Source organism: Ceratotherium simum, chromosome 34, assembly GCF_057802395.1.
Source record: "Ceratotherium simum simum isolate JZ-2026a chromosome 34, ASM5780239v1, whole genome shotgun sequence".
Taxonomy (NCBI): Eukaryota; Metazoa; Chordata; class Mammalia; order Perissodactyla; family Rhinocerotidae; genus Ceratotherium; species Ceratotherium simum.
In genome coordinates, this window is record NC_141933.1 from 3,344,708 (window position 1) to 3,366,757 (window position 22,050).

At 52.0% G+C, this 22,050-nt stretch overlaps 1 protein-coding gene across 1 annotated transcript in view; it reads left to right on the plus strand.

Moving 5' to 3' along the window:
- Positions 1-22,050, plus strand: part of SHANK2 (SH3 and multiple ankyrin repeat domains 2) — a 576,539-nt gene that overhangs the window by 62,090 nt on the left and 492,399 nt on the right. Inside the window, exon 2 of the mRNA XM_087422499.1 lies at positions 19,099-19,318. Coding sequence (XP_087278625.1) covers positions 19,112-19,318 — 207 coding nt within the window. The 5' untranslated portion in view covers positions 19,099-19,111. The remainder of the gene's footprint in view (positions 1-19,098; positions 19,319-22,050) is intronic.

Consider the following 22,050-nt stretch of genomic DNA (forward strand, 5'->3'; position numbering starts at 1 on the left):
CCTTGGCCTCCCTGTGTTCTCAGCCCCATCGCCTCCGCTCTGGGGATTCACCCAGCGTCACCTGGGTGGCCCTTTCTTGCACCGCGGCCTGGAAACTGTGAAGGCAGTGAGCTGGGAGCCACCATAGGCCCACCTCGTTTGTTTCCTGTCTCTCGTGCATCACTGTCCTGCATTTTGCAAACCATTTTTTAAACATATTTTGAACACATTTTCGTGGTTCCAGGCAGGAGGCTAAATCCAGTACCTGTTACTCTATCCTGCATGGAAATGGAGCTCTCTCTTTCTCTTCTGTCTCTATTTCTGCCCCCGTATTTCTCTGTCTCCACTTCTTTCCACCCAGCCTTCATTCAGTCTCCCCTCTCCTCTTCCTCTCTGTTTCCTCACCTGGCTCCTTGCTCTCTTTTCAGATTCCCTTTCACTGCTTCATTGTCTACGTGACCACCAATTGGCAGCCGTGGCCTCCTGTTCACACCACCTCCGTGGTTCAAGCATCATCACTTTTGCATTTTCTGGAGAGAACTGTCTTGTCCTAGTTGTGTTGACACATGTCTCCCCATGGTCCAGGAACCTGTAATCGTTCATTTATTATTCTTCAAACTTGTATTTAGTGGGACTGGGTGCCAAGGAAGCAGCAGCGAATGGAATAGGTTTTCTCCTGACTCTCCTGGTAGCGACATAAAAAATAAAAAACACACAGATTTAACAAAAACCAAGATGTTCCCTGCAGATAAGGCAGCACGCATTCTGTGTGTGTCTCATAGCTTAAGTAGTTGGGGAGGGCGTTTCTGAGGGCGTGGCTGTGGGACAGGAGGAGGGAAGAGAAGGAGAATTCCAGGCAGAGGGAATGATGAGCTCCAAGGTGGGTGTGTTCACTGTGTCCACTCCCCCAGGCGGCTCCAGCATCGAAACCCATTTGTCTGTGACCCACCCCCAAGCCTGCATCCTTCTGCCCATTTCCACTCTCCGCCACCTTGTTAGCCAGTGGCTTCTGAGAGCCTTTGTATAACTGTCAATGGGGATTATCTATTACTGTACCTATTACATAGTCTATTACTGTGGTGATTCCCTGATTCTGAAAGGCTATCAGGATGAGACTTCAGGTGTGCATATTGCCTAACGAGAAATAAGTTACGAACAGTTTTGAATGGTGCTGCTCCCTTGAGTGTGAATCACTGGTGTGTGAGTTTCCTGTGGCTGCTGTGGTAAATGACCAGAAGCTAGTGGCTTAAAGCAACAAAAATTCATTCTCTCACAGGTCTGAAGGCTAAAAGTCCAAAATCGAGGGGTCAGCAGGGCTGTGCTCCCTCTGAAGCCTCCGAGGGAAGATCCCTCCTCACCTCCGTCAGCTTCTGGTGGCAACGGGCAACGCTTGACATGCGTTGACTTGTAGACACTTCACTGCATCCCCTGCCTCCATCGTCGTGCAGCCTTCTCCCCGTGTGCCGTCCGCATCTTTCCGTGGCTTTCCTGTAGGGACACCAGCCATTGGATTTAGGGCCCACCCTACTCCAGTGTAACTTCATCTTAACTAAACTAATTATATCTGCAAAGACGTTATTTCCAAATAAGGTTGCAATCTGAGGTTCTGGGTAGACGTGAATTTTGCGGGGCATTCTGTTCAACCTACTACATTTGAGTTTGTTGTTCCGTGAATAGTACTCCAGCATTTGTGTTGTTTACTCTTTTGGAAGAGCAAACCTCTGGGACACAAGTTAAATTGTTTTAGTGGAAGCCCTCGCTTAGCTTGTGGATGTGAGGAGCATTTCTTTGGGGGATATTTGCCTGGCTGGTCAAGGAAGAGGATTCAACACGGGTAATAAAAAATTACCTCTTTGTGCCGGCAGCCCGAGTGTCCTGGGAGGGTGAACTCACTCCTAGGGTGCACGAAGTGGTGCAGATCCTGAGGCCGGGAGTCACGTGGGAGCTTCATCCTCCCCAGGCAGGACCCCACAGGCCCGCCAGCCAGTGGTCCAGTATGAGGAGAGCTTGTTCTGGAATGAATTTCTCCCTTCGTTTTCCATTTATCCTCCATGAGGAGTGAGAAAGACTTTCCTTTTATTGTTATTGATGTCTACAAAAGTCCAGTTGCTTGAAAAATAAATGTAATCGATTTACAAAACGTTGTCAAACAAGTCGTTACACCTCTGCCTGCTCAGAGTGACAGGGTGTGGGTTGGGTGTTGGACAGGCCGCTCACTTCTGAGCTCCGTCAGCCCAAAGGCTACTGGCTTTGAAATGCAGCCGCGAGGAGCATCTTTGAAGGAGTCTGAATTTGTTATGCTCATGCATTTTTCATTGTGTTCTCCCTTTGTGCATGGCTTGCAGGGCCCTGGGGGACATGTGCAGGGGGAGTGGCTGCTGTGCCCGAGTGCCCACCCTCCCCTGCCCGGCATGTGGGGTTAGACCCTGCACGTGCAGAGCTGTGCATGGCCCTGGTGTAAATTGCACAGCCTTTCTGGGAGGTGGTCTGGCAGCGTTCTCTCGTGGAGGAATGCATACATTCTAACTTGGGAGTTACTCCACTCCCAGGAGCCTTTCCTCAGGAAGCCATTTGAAATGTGGGGCACAAGATGCTTAAAAGGCTGTTCCTTTTAAGTAAAGTTCCGTGAGAAAGCGTGCCCTCACACCCATGCCTCCTCCGCCACCTTTTTGGCATTGAAGCCTTTCCTGAGTGCCTTTCCTCTTGTGTGAGGTCAGGGAGGGAGCTGGCGGGATGGCGATGATGTTGGTGATATTGGCCACTAAAGTATTTTGAGAACTTCCTTGGTGCTGGAGTGTACGGGCCGTGTTGGAAGTCCTGACAACTGTTTGCCCTTTTGGGTGACATACTCAACACATCACAGGGTGGGGCTGAGCACATGATGCACCTCGTCTTGTTGGAACCTCCGGCACGTTGGGGGGACATTCCCCACATCCCCACTGCTGCAGTCCCGGACTAGGCCTCCCAGCCTGGGGCTCCAGCCTGGCCTGGGGATTCTCAAGAGCAGAGGTGGGCCTCCTGGGTGTTATGGGCTGAACATTTGTGTCCCCCTCAAATTCATCTGTTGAAACCCCAACCTCCAGGGTGGCTGTATTTGGAGATGGGCCTCTAAGGAGGTAATTAAGGTTAAATGAGGTCATGAGGGTGGGGACCTGATCTGATAGGGTTAGTGACCTTATAAGAAAAGATACCAGAGGGTTCCCTGTCTCCATGGGAGGACGTGGCGAGAAGGCGGCCGTCCACAAGATAGAAGGAGGGCTCTGACCAGGAACGGGCCATGCTGGTGCCCTGGTCTTGGACTTCTAGCCTCCAGAACTGTGGGAGATAAATGTCTGTGGTTGAAGCTGCCCCGTCTGTGATATTTTGCTCTGGCAGCCTGTACCGACTATGACACGGGGCCTCACCTCTACACAGGTTCCAGCAGAATCCCTGGGTGCGTATGGGGCACCTGTTTTTCTGAAGCTCTCTGAGGATTTCATGCATGTGAAGGTCCAGACCATGGTCCTGGAGGAAACAGCTGCTCCCTCCTGGCATTCCTGGGGGTCTCGGGCTCTTGCGCCTCTTTCGAAGGCTTTGAATGGCGGCCGTGCCCAGAGCTCTCAGTGTGGCATTGGTCAGTGCACCTCCCTCCTAATATTCGGGGGCTGGCGCAGGAGCACAAGTGGAGGCCCACAAGCTGTGTGCTTCCTATTTACAAATTACAAATCAGTCTAGCGAGCTGTTACATAAAATATGTTTTCTCCTTCCGCTTCCCAGATATACCTTCATAATGACAAAATTTTAAAAGTGTAGAGATTTACCGTTTTATATGACTGAAAGCTGGCACGATATCAAATATGACTGAATTTAATTATTATATTGCACATTCCCGGAATTCTGTCGATACCCAACGATATTTGGATAAGTAATAAAGATAACCGTCATTCGTTAATTATTATATATTCCATAAAATTTATTAGTCTTGCCTTCTGTTAGGCAAAATTACTATGCATGTTATTATAATCCTGGTTTTTACGTAATTTGTATTCCTATTGAGAGTAATAATCTAAATAATTAAAAATTTAATATATTCACAGTATACAGAATCTGGATAGATTTTCATAAAAATTGTAAATTAAAATAAATTTAAACATTAAGCATTTTTTGTAAGATTCTAAAAATGATAGCTACTAAAATATTTCAAATTATCTGTTAAAAGGCAAAATACAAATTAGAATGAATGAACATTGTAATTTCAAATCACAATAATTTAAATAAAACAGAAACGTTTAAATTTAATTTTTCTGAAAATAAGATTTCATTGAAAATTTTTATGAATGTAAAATGAATCACAGTTCTGCCACTCAGGTGTCCATGCAAAAAATTGGTATCTTGCTCCACATGTGTTATATCTAGACTTATGTAGATACACGTTTTGGAGTCACATGGGTTCTTTAAGGTTGTCAAATGTTCCTTAGATGCCACGTGCCACTGGTGTGAATGTTGAGTCCGTCTAGAACCAGAGATTGGAAAGTAAAGGAAGAAAAGTCGTGCCTCGTTGTACCAGGGACTCATTGTGGTCGTGCTGTCTGGAAAGTAGTATCTCGGTTGGCCTGTCTCTTACCTAAGCTCTTCCCTGCCCACATTCCCTCCATGCTCACATATCCTGTCTGTCTGTCCATCCGTGCAGCATTGGAGGAGGTGGAAGCATCGTCATCCAGTTGAGGTCAGCAGAGGACAAAAGGAAGGTGGCTTCCTGCCTGTGGTCACGGGAGATGCTCCATGCACATGGCCTGGGCTGGGTCTTGGAACTGGGGGTTTGGATTGTTAGGTCAGCCAGGGCAAGGCTGCTCAAGGATAAGAGAGCTAGATGACAGTGTAAGAGCTGTCACTGTTTCTGAACCCTGGCCGAGCATCTGTACCACCAGGGGGGCCTTTGAAGTGAGTGATACCTGGATCCCAGGGCAGCCTTCTGCACCTGAGGCTCAGGTGGGGCTGGGAGCCCCAGGGACAGACTGAGTGTCGGGGTTCCAAGGAGGGAGATCTCTAGGCAGGATGACCTCCCTCTGGGGTTTGACCAGGCTGCGCAGAAGTAAGTCAGAACAGACTTCCAGACTTGATGTTTCAACTCCCCAGAGGGGAAGGTGTTTCTTCGAGATCCTTTCTTAGGAAGAGGAGAGACGAAAACTGAAGACGTGGTGGCGGAGGAGAGCCAGAGTCCCACAACCGTTGGAATAATAGGAATTAAAGAAAACCCACGCTCAGCTTAAACACTGTTATTACGGATGATGGCAAGAGGAGGGTAGACACAGCCTCGCCCAAGGTGCAGTCAGGTGTGTCCTCGAGCTGGTGACTGCAAAGCTCCCTTCAGACTTGGGGACTTGGCACCTCGACAGAGCTTCCGCCCCTACCCCCACAGTGCCTGGCCCTTGGGAGCGGCACAGAAAGCTGTTGACAGCCCCAACACTTGATTTGAAATTTTAAAAACGTTTTTGTAAGGGACACATCTTAGTTTTAAGATCTCAGTGACATTTCGTCTCCCCCCAGACGTCTCGGAGCTCTGTAATTTTGTTTGGTGGGCCCGGTTCTCAGACTCAATAATTTGACTTAGCAACTGGAAACCCGTAGTTTAGAAAGTGCGTCAGCCTTTCGAAAACCCCAAGGACCACGGCTGTCGCAGCGGAAGCTGCCTTAGGTAGATGACTTCCCCCCAGCCCTCAGTTAGTGTGGGGACTTGGCCAGTGGTTCTTCGGTGGCTTGTCCAGTGCTGGGTGTGTGGCTGGGAGAAGGACGCAGGCCAGGCCTCCTTCTCCTCGCGGGGGGCAAGGGTGCTGAGTCTGTTTAATGCCAACACTGTTAGCCAAGCTGGATGCTGCTCACATCCAAAATACAGCGATGTTTAATATTGAAAGGACACTTAATCCCCTCGCTCCGCACCACCATGTACTGAGTTCTCAAGGCTTGCACGCCATTGAGGGTATTAGCTCCGGGTGGGTGTCACCTCCCGGTGGCGCCCGGGGACGCCTCTCTCCACCATGCTGCTGTGCTCCCATGATTGTCCAGCAGGAGGAGTGAGAGGTGGCATGGTGCAGGCCCTGACCCCACACTCCTCCCCTGCATTCACAGCCCTGGGGCCAGACCTCACCAGAGGGACCCAAACCAACTGCGGGGGGGGAGACTGGGAAATGCACCCCAATATCTGGAGAGCGCTAACCGTCCGGGCCACAGAGCCGTATTGTGGTCTTACCTTTCATTTTAGATCCTGAATGTGACAGGTTCCTCAGAGCAGACAAAGACCTGGATGAACTAGACCGGACCGGAGACCTTTCCCCGTGGGCCACGGTCCAGGAGAGAAAATGCCCTCGAGGCTTGCGGAAGGAAGAAATGCTCTAGGAGTTCAACAGCATCTTTCTTAACTGAGCAGGGGACAGAGGGAGTGTACGGGGACTTCCTGTACTGTCAGCTCCGTTTTCTGTAATCCTAAAACTGCTCTAAAAAATACAGTCTGTTAATGTAAAAATATATAAAAACATGTATAGATAAATACTTTGCATTCTGCCCTTTGGCCTCCTCGGCCTCCCTCTTGAAGAGGTGTGCTTGGCACCCCAGGACGGCGTGAACTGATCCGAATTTCCCTTCCCAGGACCCCGATCTGCGTTCTCTTCCTGGGCGGTTTCTCTCGGAGTTCCTCTTTGCACCGGGTGGGCTGTCTTTCGGAAGTTTTCTGGGAGAGGCTCCAAGGACATGTTCCGAATCAGTTCTGCCGGTTTAGGACCCTCCCCGGTCCCCTCAGACCTTCCTGGGAGTCATGGGGGCGAGTGGTTGGGGGCCGGGCTCCCTCGCTGGCTGCAGTGAGCTGGGGGCTTGTCCTCTGGGCTCCAGGCCCTTGTCTGTAAGTCCAGGGTAATGATAACATCCTTCTGCCACCTTCTGGTGAGGACTGAAGGAGATAATCCAACAAAAGTATGGTCCTTGGGTTGGCGCACAGTGAGCCTTTGAGAAGCATCTGCTGTGCCCACCTGCAGCATCAGCAGCCCCCAGGACACTCCCCTGGGAGCCCCTCGGCCACAGCTGTCCATCTCCTCTGAGAATTATGAGTAGATTTGATTTATCAAGGGCTCACATTGGAAAGACCATTACAAGCAGATCCTATGACCATTACAAGGTCATAGTCATTTGTTTTTTTAAGTTTTTATTTTTATTTATTTATTTTTTTGGTGAGGAAGATTAGCCCTGAACTAACATCTGTTGCCAATCCTCCTCTTTTTACTGAGGAAAATTGGCCCTGGGCTAACATCCGTGCCGTCTCCCTCTACTTTATATGTGGGACACCTGCCACAGCGTGGCTTGATGAGCGGTGTGTAGGTCCACGCCTGGGACTCGAACCTGCGAACCTTGGGCCGCTGAAGCGGAGCTCGTGAACTTAACCACTACAGCACTGGCCTGGCCAATTAAGTTTTTATTTTTAATTAAAAGTATTATAAACGTACAGAAAGGTAGAAAAACATAATAATAACCATATACCCACCATCCAAATGCAACATTTTAAGATTTTGCCATATTTTTGCATTTGCTTCCACTTTTTAAACATTTCAAAAAAAAATTTTTGAAGTAGCTTCCACTGGGTTCCCATCAGATTTCCCTCCCTGTCCACTAGCATGAGCCTCTGTTCTGAAGCAGAGTTGAGTGTATCAATATAGCCATAGCCATCTATATTATTATTTCGTGTATGAAAATTTTATATAGATATGTGTATTCTTTGGCGAGTTGATTTTCTCCCACGTCATTGTTCCATGTCGATATATGTAACTTGGAATGGTTTATCTGTACGGCTCTGTGATTTTTCCTGATGAGGATATACCATCCTTTACTTAGTTTCCTCTTGGTGGCATTGATGCTGTTTCCTGTTCACTGGTGAATTCACCGAGTATCCATCGAGGGCCTGTGACACTCCTGTGTCGGCCCTGGGGCTACAGCAGTGAGCAGAACAGACAGACGCAGAAGTCAAGAAGTCATCCCTCAGGAAGGATTTGTTCCTCTAAAGAAGTGGGGACACAGACTTAACAAAAAAGTAAGGATGGTGTATGTCACATATCAGCGAGGGCAACAGAGAAAAGTAAGAGCTGAGAATGGGTGCTGTTTTAAATGAAGTTGTTAGCCTTGAGGACGTCAAGGCAGCCAGCCACGTGGAGGACCAGCTTAGCAGCCAGAGGAGCAGCCACTGCTGAAGCCCTGAGGCCAGAGGGTGGGTGGCCACCCGTGTCTCTATTACCAACTATGAGGAGGTGTGCCTGTGCTGGGTCCTCTACGATCTGTGACTAGAGGTGGAAGTCCTGGTTGACTGGCGGTGACGCACCTTTTCCTTTACCAGATATTCCAGCATGTTCTCCAAGATGGAGGTTTTCGATTGAGACTCCTGCTGGCAGTGTGGGAGAGTATCTACACTGTTCGGCTGGAGTGTGCACACACGGGGAGGGCTGTGCAACACCAGCATGGTCTAGACGAAGACACGGTATTCCCAGCGAGGAGGGCAGAGAAAGACCCCCAAGGATGTGCACAGCAGAGCCAGATCTTCATCTTATTTGGGAAAAAAGGTCTTGAGATGAGGATCATCCTGGATTATCTGGGTGGGCCCTGAATGCCGTCACAGGTGTCCTTATAAGAGAAAAGAGGGGAGACACAGAAACACAGAGAAGGTGACGGGAAGACGGAGTGGAGAGAGAGACGAGCACGAGCCATGGAAGGCCAGCGGTCTCCAGAAGCTGGAGGAGCCAAGGAACCAGTTCTCCCTAGAGGCATTCCAGTTCTCCAGAAGGCACCAGCCCTGCCCACACTTTAGTTTCAGACTTCTGGCCTCCAGAACTGTGAGAGAAAGAATTTCTGTTGTTCTCAGCCATCCAGTTTGTGGTCGTCTGTCAGAGCGGCCGCAGGACACTCCTACACCCTGCACGTTGATGTGTTAGTACGATCACAGAAACCGCTCATCGGGAGAGAGCCTGAGAAATGTGGCAACTTCAAAAGAGAACGAAGCTGGAAACCCTGCAGGAGTGTCTCTCGTGCTGTAAGGAGAGGCCGTGTCGGTGGCTGGGGAGCCTCGACGCTGCCCTCCATGTGACAATGCTGCCTGCGGGTGCAGAGGCTGTGAAGACACTTCCTCCTGTGCAGCGCTCCCCCCTTATCTGTGGGGGATATGTTCCAAGATCCCCAGTGGATGCCTGAAACCCCAGATGGTACCGAACCTGCTATGTACTGTGTTCATTTCACTTAGAGGAAGCACTTCACGGCTTCTCTTTGTCATGTCGGAATTGCCAGCATCACTACTCTTGCACTTTGAGGCCATTATTAAGTAAAATAGGGGTTCCTTGAACACAAGCACAACAGTCTGATAACCGAGATGGCTACTAACTGACCAACGGGTGGGTAGCATACACAGCGTGGATCTGCTGGATGAAGCGATGATTCACGTCCCAGGCAGGATGCAGCAGGATGGTATGAGATTTCATCACATTACTCAGAATGGCGCACAGTTTAAAACTTGTGAATTGTTTATTTCTGGAATTTTCCATTTAATATTTTCAGACCATGGTTGACCATGGGTAACTGAAACTGTGGAAAGTGAAACAGGGGATAAGGGGGCACTACTGTTCTTAAAATAGACTCCTTAAAGAAGGCCGTCTGTGATTCCTTTCTCATTTTCGAAGAAACTGGTCTCTATTGGAAGCAAACATTTTAGGGGACAAATGAAAGCCGGGAGGCCCTGGGTTTAAAGCCCCCGAGGTAGGCTGTGACTGGGGGCGGGTGTCTTCCTCAGGGATCTGGGGGTGCAGCTGCATACGACTGAGTGCTCTGCCCATCCCTGTTTTGCCCATGAGCTCTGTTATATTTTGCACGTGATTTTGTAGAAAACGAGTGTCTTAGCTCGGGCTTTGTCGTAACAAAGTCCCACAGACGGGGCAGCTTAGACAACAGACACTTGTTGCTCACAGTGCTGGGGGCTGGGAGCCCGAGATCAAGATGCCGGCTGACCGGATTCCCGGTGAGGGCCCACTTCCTGCTGGCAGACAGCCACCTTCTCACTGTGTCCTCACGTGGCAGAGAGAGAGCGAGCTCTGGGGTCTCTTCCTTTTCTGGCGAGGCACAACTCTAACAGATTAGGACTCCAGCATAATGGCCTCGTTTAACTTTACTTACCTCCCTAAAGGCCCATCTCCAAGTACAGTCACATTGGGGGTTAGAGCTTCAACAATTTGGGGGGACACAGTCCATAGCAGGGAAGCCCTGAGGACTGCACTCATGGCCTGATGGTGCAAGCAGGGTCAGCCTCCCAGGAGAGGAAACCTTGACCTGTTGGCCCTCGTTTTATCTTTTTTTTTTTTTTTTTTGAGGAAGATCAGCCCTGAGCTAACATCCATACTAATCCTCCTCTTTTTGCTGAAAAAGACTGGCTCTGAGCTAACATCTATTGCCAATCCTCCTCCTTTTTTTCCCCAAAGCCCCAGTAGATAGTTGTACGTCATAGTTGCACGTCCTCCTAGTTGCTGTATGTGGGACGGGGCCTCAGCATGGCCGGAGAAGCGGTGCATTGGTGCACGGCCGGGATCCGAACCCGGGCCGCCAGTAGCGGAGTGCGTGCGCTTAACTGCTAAGCCACGGGGCCGGCCCAGCCCTCATTTTTTTTTTAATTTTATTTATTTATTTTTCCCCCAAAGCCCCAGTAGATAGCTGTATGTCATAGCTGCACATCCTTCTAGTTGCTGTGTGTGGGATGCGGCCTCAGCGTGGCCGGAGAAGCGGTGCGTCAGTGCACGCCCGGGATCCGAACCCCAGGCCGCCAGCAGCGGAGCGTGCGCACTTAACCGCTAAGCCACGGGGCCGGCCCCGGCCCTCGTTTTATTTGCATCTCTCAAGGTTGTTCCCCAAGGAGCCTTTTTCCTCGGGTGAATTGTTTTCTAGTTTCTGCAAAGACATTAGAGGAACAGGTCAAGAGTATTGTGAAGAGGTTAAGGGTTGGGTTCACACTGGTTGTTCAGAACCTCTTAAATTATGCTCTCAGCAAACTAAAATGTAAGCCCATGATAAAACCAGGACTTCTGTAGAAATCGGGGGGCCCCGTTTACAGTAGAAGCCTGGACGGAAGCTCACTGTGGCCCGACTGGAAACCCAGCTCGCTCTCTGCAGCAGCTGGGGGAGGCGGAGATGGGGGCTGTCTTGAGTCTGGACAGAGAACGTGGTAGAGACCACACTCCCGAGTGAATCTGCAGCAGGGAAGGGAGATGTGTTCACCTCCTGAACGTTCCATCTGACCAGTCCTTCTTTTAATTGACTTGGCACCCTTCTCAAGATGTGACTCTCCAGTAGACAAGTAGGACATACTAAGAAGGCACTGTAATTCTTCTTCCTATAGGCAGTGATCTTAAATGGACACATCATTTTAATGCAGATGTCTGGTTTATCTGCAGCTCGTTTTCTGATCTGCAGGATATTGATTTTGGCTTAAGGAGGAGATATTGAGTGCCTGTCATATCCCTGGAGGCCTTGTCTTCTGGATAGAGAAACGTTTCAGATTTCCTGCCATGCCTGTCTTTACCCAGCAAGCATCTAGGGTGGTCGTGCTTGGCAGGCTGCTGGCCTCGGTGGGACGTGCTCCTGTCTTTTAGGGTCTTGATTCCAGCTGGGAACCAGGAAGGGCCCACGGGAAATGTTTAAGACCACTGCTTCCCTTCCTGTGGTGGGAGATAATATCCGCCATCTCCAGGGGAAAGTGTTTCTGGGGCAGGCGCGTTTGGGAAATGCTGCATTTGTCCCTGTCTTTGAGAGATGACCCTAGAAAGGCTCTGATCAGTTCTGCAGTAGAGTGACCTATGCGTTTTTGTTTAATCTAGTTATGTTTCCCAAACTTATTTGACCCAGAGAGGATTGGAATGTGTGTGTATGTGTGTACGGGCATGTGTGTGTGGTGGAATTAGTTCTCCGAACACTAGATGGGAAGTGGCAGCTTAGGAAATCCTTAGATGTTAACAGGTAGATATGGAACCAGGTGTTACAAGGTGAGCTGAAGGAGAGTTTGTGTAGCTTGAGGAGTGGGATCTGAGCTGGGCTGGAGTGAGCCAGGCTTGAAGGAAGGACTTAGGGGGCCAAGAGCGAGGGCCTCAGCGGGGAAGAGGATGGTACCGACAGGTGGTGGGAGATAGAAGACAGATCTCGCTCTGTGTGTTCTTCCAAAGATGTGAGTAGGGAGATGGAAATGGAGATCATATCTGAGACAGTGGTTAAGCAAACGCCAAGAAAACCTGGATAGAGGGCGAATCTTTTCATGAATATGGTTCATGCGCCCCTTTAACAAGCACATCAGGAGGGTCTCCCTCCCCGTGTGTTTCCTGTGGCCGCCATAGCAAAGACCCCCAGGCTGGTTGGCTTAGACAACGGGAATGTGTTGTCTCCCAGTCCTGGAGGCTGGAAGTCTAAGATCCAGGTGTGGGCAGGGCTGGTTCCTCCTGAGGCCTCTCTCCTTGGTGTGTAGACGGCTGTCTTCTCCATGTGTCCTCACGTGGTCGTCCCTCTGTGTGTGTCTGTGTCCTGATCTCCTCTTCTTATAAGGACACTAGTCATATGGGATTAGGGCCCACCCTCATGACCTCCTTTTACCTTAATACCCCTTTAAAGATCCCGTCTGCAAATACAGTCTCATTCTGGTGTGCTGGGGGTCAGGACTTCATATGAATTTGGTGGGCAGGGGACACAATTTAGCCCATAAAGGGGCTAATGCCACACTGGTGGCTGGGGTCCGCATTACACGACCCACTGGTCCTGTGGCGTGGTGGAGGACGCAGCACTAACAAAGGGGGCTGCTGTGCTGTGCCCTGCGGGCTGCAGCCTCGGCCTCTCTGCTGGGGGAGCATGAGGAAGGGGTCAGCTTCCAGGCAAGAGTCCCTGGAAGAGGTGGTCCTTGACCCGAATCCTGGCATCTCCCCACACTCTAACCTCCCCTACCAGATCCTGATTCAGTTGCTGGGGGGCTGGTGCCTTTTTCCAGGGGAGCCTGGGATCAGTACGTCCACCCGTCAGGTATTTGGGGTGCTGGGTCAGAAGGTCTGCTATTACAGAAACTTCTAGAGCAGCCCACCTCCGGACCAATGTCCCCAAGCCTTCTGCTCCCTTCTCATGATGTGTTGTGTGGGTGTGGGGAGGAGAAACACGGATTAAATAAACACCAAGAAACAAGGCAAGCTTTTCTCTCACCTTTCCACGTGGCCCACTCTTCCCCAAAACCCACCTCCCCCCACACCCCCCGCCTGCTCTCGGCCCTGCGTTTACCGTCACCTCCCAGACAGCAGTTATCAGACGGTGAGACAGTCTAGCTTCCTCCAATATTCAAATCCAGCTCTAGCAGTTCCCGTGGAGGCTGCTCTCGATCCCACAGCTGTGACCTTGACCTTGAGTCTCAATGTCTGTGCAAAGCCCAGTGCCGCCCCCTTGGGTGTCTCACTGCTTTGAAGATGAGTGAATTTTGTACATTTGGAGCCAGAAAATAAATGAGTAGTCACAAAATCTTGCTTCCAATGTGTTACGTATATAAGGTGTCTGTCTGAGATTCCACTTAAATAAAAACCTTTTTTTTGCTATATCTATATGCAATATATATATGCTATATATGCTATATATAATAAACCAAAGCCCATGGAACCTCTGCATTTTTGTAGATCTTCTTCGTAGATCTTGAAACTGTAACCTTGATAAAGTTGGCTTTGGCTATGAGGTTTCTTGTTTGTTTTTGTTACATGTCTTCTGTCCCAGGTCAGGTTTCACAGTTTCACTGTGGCTGCAGAAGCAGTGAGTAGGGAAATCCACCTGTCTGTCCCTCACAGGTGGTAGGGGACGAAGGAGCAAGGTTAAAATTTTATGTTCTCTTGGAACAATTGTATTTTTCTTGGAACACTTGGGCAGCAAAATTTGGAGTCTTTGTTAAAATTGCTTTTACTACCATTATTTTGTTTTTTTCTTAATTAGTAGGTACCCAGCAGGGCCAATGAGAGAAACATGTTCTAAGAGTCATTGTACTTTATTGACCCATGTTCTTACAGCTTGATATTTGTCCCGAGAGGTTAGTTACACTGAAACAATTGCCTCCGGGCGGTGAGTAACTATCCCTCCCCTGTCCTGGTCCTGAGTTTTCCTAGGAAACTGGTTTTCAGATGGCATTCTAGTCTTTCCTTCCCTTCACTCTCTGCGGAGCCTCCCCCGCCCCTTGTGAGGATGGGTTAGAGATCTGATATAGCCCCTCCGGCCTCCACGGCCCCCCTGGGTGAAAGGCAGGACGCCCACCCCTGTTTGAATTTCAGATGAACAACGAATAACTTTGTAGTGTAAGTACGTCCCGTGCAGTATTTGGGAAATACTTAGAGTCAGACATATTGGTTGTTGGTCCGAAATGCCCAGGTAACCGGGCGCCCTGTGTTACCTGGCCGTCCTACCCGGAGTTAATAATTACACGTTTCCCCAGGTGTTTGCTTTTCCCACGGATCTGCTGATCACGTTATTCAAGCCCCTTGTTAAGGTCCAGACCCTCCTGCTCTGGCCCAGGGCGGTCCTGGAAAGAACTGCCGGGGTGCAGGCGGCCGCCTTTTCTGCTTCTGGACGCGGTCCCGGCCCCTCTCCAGACCCATCCAACGTGGGCTTCTGCACCACAGCTTTGGGAACAGATGTGTCCGTTTGTGACCGTCACCCCCAAGCCAATGCGAGTGGCAAGGGTGGGTGTCATTGTGGCCGGGGGACAGGAGGAGCTGGGGTCACAGGGCCCCCCCCCGACCTTCCTCTTTGGGTGGTCAGTTTTGTTTCTAGAGTTCGATTTGCTTTTAGCCTGGCACAAACATCCTCAACAGCGCCCACACACCTTTTTTTCGGAAAGAAGACCCTGGGGGTTGTACACACTTTAAAATTCAGATCTGTGTGTTCACGACGGGTCACCAGCCTGGTGGGTCCAGCTGTAGACGTGCTGTGTGTGGCCTGCAAAGTGATGATTGAAAACAATGAATTCCCAACACTGATTCATTCCAAGTTGCTGCCTGAACTCTGACCTGCCTGGAGACTACCTGCAGATCTGGGAACACGGGGCCGAGCTCCCGCAGACCAGCAGTAGCGGGAGTTTAAACGCGGCCGCCTGGCGGACTTGGGGCGTGTGGTCCGGCCCCTTTGGCCTCAGCCCACACTCTGCCCACTCCCCTGCGTCGGGCTGGCTCCTCTGGGTTTTTGCGTTCGGGAGCCCTGGTCTCCTCCGGGGACGTGTTCACTGAGTGTCCGCTGTGTTCCAGACGCTGGGAATGAACAGACACAGCCCCTGTGCGCCTGGAGGCTGAATGCTGCATAAACCAGATGAACGTGTGAGGTAGGACACACAGCAGGGGCTAAGGAGGGCTTTGGAGGAAAGAAACCAGGCCAGAAGTAGATGGTGGGGTGCAATTGTTTGGTTTTTTAAAATTTTAAGCCGTGGGTGCTCTTTTGGGAAGCTGGGGGTGGAATGCATTGGAGGGAGGCTTCCTCTGTGTGCCCCCAAGGGCGTAAGCTGAGGGCTCCAGAGCATCTCGCCTGCTCTCACAAGCGGGCGGGATTCTTGCAATCTTGACTGAATTCGATGTGGGGCCAGGACCTGGCAAGGACAGGCATGCGCAGTGTCTGCTCTGTGCCAGGCTTGGCTGGGGCTCTCCACACGCCCATTTTTCAGATGCTGACACTGAGGCCCTCGCAGCCCCAAAGCTCCCGAGCTATCTGGGGCGAAGGTTCACCTTGCGTAGGAATGCTGGCGGGGCGGCGGGCGTGCCTGGAACCGCCTCATCATCAGACATTCCTGCCTCCGCCTGTGCCCGGCTTCCCATAAACCCAACGGCCGCTACTCCGCATAGATAGGGATTCCCCCCGCCGCCCCCATGAATGTGATGGTGCATTTCGTCCTCTCCCTCCATCTGCTTTCTCTTTGTCCCTGTGGGGTTTGGAAGCAGCACAGGCGGGGCGTGAGGAGGCAAAGAAGCAGAAGCTACTCTGAGCTGACTTACCTGTCAGGGCAGAAAGAAGCCTCCGGACCCCACAGTGGCAAGACCCCACACCTGTGTCCATCCTGGCACTGAGGCGATGAAGCCACACCCCGCCCGCTGGCCCCGCAGCACCAGGACACTGCCCTCACCTCCAGGAGAAGGCTGGGGGCAACCTCTGCATGTTTGTGCTGCTGCCGAGTTCTGCAATTACAGCCACGGACTCCGCTCAAGGCGAACCTGGAGCTGCGATTCTCATTACAGTCGCCGTGGGGGCTTTCAAAGACTGTATCGACACTGGGGCCTCACCCAGACCTGTTAAAGATCCCCAAGTAACTTCCTGGTACAGCCAGAATGAAGAACCAGTGTCCTACTGGATACGCTTCAGTGGAACCTGGGACACAGTTAGAAATAATTATTCCCATATATTATATGGTTATATATATTTATATAATCTATATTTATGTTATTTATTATAAAATAATGTTATCATAAATTACTCAGACATAATTGTATATAATATATTATAATAGTTATAATAATATACTATTACTTCTATGTTATAATTATAACTGTATCATATAGTACATAGTGTATAAATACTATACACTGTATAATTACGCCATGCGCTCATTTCTTCCCGCGTAGATGGTAAATGAGCACATGCATGAATGAATGCGTTGCTAGAAGTTGCAGGAGACTGGCTCCTCGCTCAGGGGGAACCGGGAATACCCAGATCCCGTCCGTGGCCACAGCTCTCTCTTCCCTCGCCAGATTTTGCACTTCTGTGGTTGGGAAAACATTGACCTGAAGTTACAAAGGCATTTGGTCGGTGAATACAGGAATACCCATTTGCCCTGAAATTTTAATTCAGAGTTACACTGAGGTGAACTTTGGAATTTTTAATTAAAAAAATGAAATCTTCCTGGGTGATTTGGATGATCTTCCCCTTGAGGCTTTTAACCGGCCCAGTGACTCGCCCACGGGGTGGCCTGAAGGAGGGGAGGCAGAGGCGTAGAAGGAGGCCAGCGTGAATGAATGGATGGGTCGGTCGTCAGGCTCTCAAACTCACAGCCTGGGGGCCAGGAAGGTATTGCCAGTGAGCGAGCCTGGCAGGCGGAAGATCAGAGGATACTGAGTCTCGGTGGTTCCAGGAAGACCTGGAGAGGGCCTGCCAGGAGGTAGCCGCAGCTCGCTTCTGCCCCTAGGTGCCATGTGGCAGTCCCCAGCCTCGCCAGATTCTCCCAATGGGCAAAATAAGCCAGGAATCTGGGTTTTCGTGTGAAGTCTCCAGGTTAGCAAAGGTATAAAACTCTGTGCAGGTCAAACAAAACAGCGTGCCTGGGCCAAAGGACCCTGGCCCCTTCTCGGACGACCCGGATCCTCTTGGCGGTAAGGGAGCCCCTGACCCCAGTCCTGGTCTTGCCATTTTCTGTGGAGGGGGTGCATTTCTGGAACGGCTCCTTTGCTCCGTTGGGCTTTGCGCATGCCCGTGTGTCCGGTGGGTCCCCGTGGAAGTCTGGATGGAGGATAGGAGCGCACCGGGTGGCTGTGTCCCAGAACTGACTCTGCAGGCTGAGCCGTGAAATGCTTCCTGGGGGTGTTTGCTGTCGTTACGTGAACTCCGGAAATAAACGGTGGGCGTCGGCTTTCCCAAATCCAACGCAGAGTTGTCATGGGTGAACTGCGTCCTACCTGGGACCTTTCTGAGCCCCCCTCCAACCCCCATCATGAAACACGAGAGCAGGGGCCATGCACCCAGGTACCTGCTGGGCTGGGGTCCTGGGGGAGATGGGCGGGTGAGCTTCTTCCTTCCTCCCTCCTTCCCTCCCTCCTTCTTTTCTCTCTTCTTCTACTGCAAAGTAATTTCCAACGCAGAGAAGGAAAAGCATAGAGAACAATATAGCACACATCTGTGTCCCCAGCTTTGTCAAAGGCTGACTTTCTGTCATATTTGCTGGAACTGTTGTGAGGAAATCACACGTTACAAGCCCTGTCAACCCCTTTCTCCCTCCCCAGAGACCGCCACTCCTCAGAGTTTAGAGTTTATCTTTCCATCGTGTGCTTCTCCGCCGTTCCTCCGTACGTGCCCACGTGCCGTCTATAAAATAGCACTGCATCTTTCCAGCCTTCGCTGGATGATCCATGCTGTTTGAATCATCCTGCAAATCGCTCTCCTTTCGCTTGGTTTTATGTTTGGGGATCCTCCGTGTAGCCGGGTTCATTCATTCTCACAGCTGTGCCGTCGTGGGAAGAAGATGCCACACCTTCACCAGGCAGTCCCTGCACGACGAGGGTGCCTGCGTCCCCGGTCGCCCAGGACAGCCCCGTTTCTGCGGGAACAACCTGTGCGTCTTTCCTTGTGCGCGTGGCCTTGACCCCCCCTACAGAGTTCACTTGGATGTGGAATCGCTGGTTTGGCACGTCCCCCACCAGCTCCCCAGCACCCCCGGCTCACGCCAGCTTTTATCCTAACCTTGCTGGACTCCTGCCCACAGACCTGGGTGTCACAGTGGGTGGCATGCTCCGTGTCGTTCCCCGTGCTTGCTCACAGCCGTGGCCCAAGGTGGCAGTCAGCACCCTGACCTGGGTCTTTGCTGGGGAACGTTTATTGCACTCGATCGTGAGGAAGCTGCACCCCCAGCTGCCCCGGACTCTCAGGGAGCCCTGTCTCCAGCTTCAGCCTGCTCACGACTGTGGGTTCCGCTCACTCCTGGGCCTGGACATTATCTCATCTCTGAGCCCGGCCTGCCCCAAGGGATTCTATTTTTACATGTCTCCTCTCGTTGCTGTGTTTGAAGCCGAGGGGGTTATAAGCTCTGGTCACGGCTGCAGCTGCTTAGGGCTCCTTGTAAACGCCGGGTTTCCAGCACCTGGCAGAGCTCCCAGGGCCCCCACCCCCGGGGCCTGGCTCTGGCTCCGGGGAGGAGGTGGGGCTCTCGCCGCCTTCAGAGATCTGCGCGTCACACACACAGGTGGCTCTGCCGGCGGCCACGCCGACACACGACTGTGGCACTGTGCCTGCACTCAGGCGAGCGCCAGTGTCCACCACGCCCCTGGGTCTTCTTTCTTCGATTTTCACGCCTCCTCGTTGTTTTCCCTCTCCCCCTCCTTACAGACGTAAGGCAGCCATGCCACGCAGCCCGACGTCCAGCGAGGACGAGATGGCCCAGAGCTGCTCCGACTCCTCCATGGGGTCGGAGTCGGACAGCTCCAAAGAAGAGACCATCTACGACACCATCCGGGCCACAGCGGAGAAGCCGGGCGGCGCCAGGACGGAGGAGAGCCAGGGCAACACGCTGGTGATCCGCATCCTCATCCAGGACCTGCAGCAGACGGTGAGCCCCGCGCGCTCGTTTCTGGGCCGTACCAAGTGTGACTTGAAGTCGGGGGTGCCTGCGAGTCCTGGTGGCCCTCCACACGTTCTGCCCCCGACCCCTACCCCACCGAGCTCCCTGCCCAGCCCCCTCCCGCTGGTCCCAACCCTCCCCGGCCCCCACCTCCCTGCCAGCTGCCGGCTGTACCTCTGCCTGCTTCACAGCATACTGCTGGTGCCTCCGTCCACATCATCCGTTGCGCACCTGCTACGTGCGGGGATGGAGGCCACGCCTCCAGGGCACCCAGACCAGCCTCGCAGAGGAAACACACACAGTGAGCGCATTAGCCAGCGGGGCTCCCAGCACCCAAGCCGGCCCTGACTCACCCCCGACTGCTCTGGGCTCAGTCACGGCCGGCCCCCGATGCACCATGCTCATTCCCGCTTCCTGGGTATGCAATCTCTGCTGGACGCACGGCCCACTGGCTGACTCCTGGTGGTCCCTCAGGGTCTGGGCCAGATCCTGTATCCTCTGTTGCACCGTCTGCAGCTCTGGGGGCTTCTTGCCTGTGGCCCCTGGCGTCCGCCCCTGCCGCACACTTGCCTAGTGCCTGTGGGTCTTTGCTGGCAGGTGTCCCTGGAGGGTTGGCTCATGGAGACACAGCAGGGCAGGGGTCATGGGCCTGGCTGCGTGCATGGCACTGGTGCAGTGGACGCTCTGAATCGATCACCAAAGATGTGTGAGTGAACATCCCCAGGTCACACCACCTCACGCCTCTCTCCCCGCGCACTTTTAGACTCGACTCCCTGAGAAAGCATTTCGTGTAAGCTTTCCTTCCTTGGTCCCTGATTGTTTTTTCTTCTATAAGTCCATCGGGGCTTCTGATGAAATTGGAAACTGCTCAGAGCAGAGATAAGCGCTTACAAATCTTACTTCTCCCGGTTCCCATGAAAGGGCTGAATTCACACGAGGTGCTCCTTAAATGATTGGTTGGTGGGGTTGCTGGTCTGGGGGTTTCGGGCGATTCTCAGGGGCATCGATGTGATGTTGTGTGTGGTCCTTTTAACATTCACTTGCTCAGCTACTTGGGTGTCTGTGATGAGCGAGGCCCTGGTGTGGAATGCCACACATGGTGACTAGGAAGGTTTTGTATGGGGGGGAGTGTGTGAAGAAAGTAATCCAGCAGTGATGGGGTGACGGGTGTGGGTGACGGAGTGATGGGGTGATGATGATGGGATGAGAGGGTGATGGGAATGGGTGTGGGTGATAGAGTGATGGGGTGATGTGTGATGGGTGATGGGGTGATGGATGATAGGGTGATAGGATGATGGGTGTGGGTGATGGAACGATGGGTGTGAGAGATGGATGATGGATGTGGATGATGAGATGAGGGGTGATGAGTGTGGGTGATGGGGTGATGGATGAGGTCATGGGTGATGGAATGATAGGGTTATGGGTGATGGTGTGTTGGGTGATGGTTGTGGGTGATGGGGAAATGTGTGATGGGGTGATGGGTGTGGGTGATAGAGTGATGGAGTAATGGGGTGATGGGTGTGGGTGATGGGTGATGGAGTGATAGGGTTATGGGTGATGGTGTGATGGGTGATAGTATGGAGGGATGAAGAGTGATGGATGATGGGTGATGCAGTGGTGGGTGATGGGGTGATGGGTGATGGGGTGGTGATCTTTGCAGGGCTGCCAGATTACCCAGCTCTTTAAGGCACAGCGCCTCCAAGGCCCCCAGTGATACAGCTGGAGCGTGGTGAATGGGAGCTTGAGGGGATGGTTAGGAGATGAGATCTGAGCTAGAGAGACAGTGGCCTGTATAGGCCATGGTGGGAAGTTTGACTTCTACTCTAACTGCATAAGGAAATCATCAGAGGGGTTCAGCCCAGGCATTTAGGGTCTTTATTATACAAGAGGATAGTGTGTTCCATCTCCTCGTGTTTCCTACATGGTATTTGCTTCTTCTCAATTAAATTGTGTTAAACTGAATAGAAAGGTATTTAGGATCTCTCTTATGCCAAGCACTAAACCAGGTGCTGGGGATGTGGAGGTGAACCTCCTCCGAGCATTGCACATGAGGAAGATGGTTGTTCTGGGGTGAAGGTGCATGAGCAGGTCCTTGTGGGAGGAGGGGGAGCAGGACCTGAGGGTCTCCCCTGCAGAGGCTCCATTTCAGCTGGGCCTTGAAGGACCGAGAAGGGTTTCACGCTGGGGAGGGCACAGCAGGTGAAAGAGGAGCGCTGAAGCTTGGGGTGGGCACAGTGGGGAAATGGGTGGGTTGGCCCAGGTGTGGGGTGTGGTGGGGGGACCTGACCAGCTGGGCTGGGCTGGGTTTGAGCTCCCTGTGGAGTCCCATTGAGTGGATGGTAGAGTCCAGGGCGTGCGTGGGAGGCTAAGACAGGTCCAGTGACCCTGAGAGAGGCTCTCTAGAGGCCAAGCAGGCGCCTCCGGTGGTGGGAATTGTCTTGTCTCTCCAGATCAGGTGACCTGGAGTCTCAGAGGGCAGCCCTTTCTGCCATAGGTGCATGGGTGGGGTGGGGTGGAGTGGGGCAAGCGTGACCATCCTTTGGGGCTCCCCGTTTATGGAAGAGGAAGGAATGGGCCTCCACCTTCAGTTGACTCTGCCGGGGCGTGCTGGGTGGTAAGTCGCTCTGCCATGTGCCTCTCTGACTCGTGGCAGGGTTTGTGCCTTGTGCGGTTTTGAGTCCCACTGTCCTGCTGCATACCCAGCACGTGGAGGTGAGGAC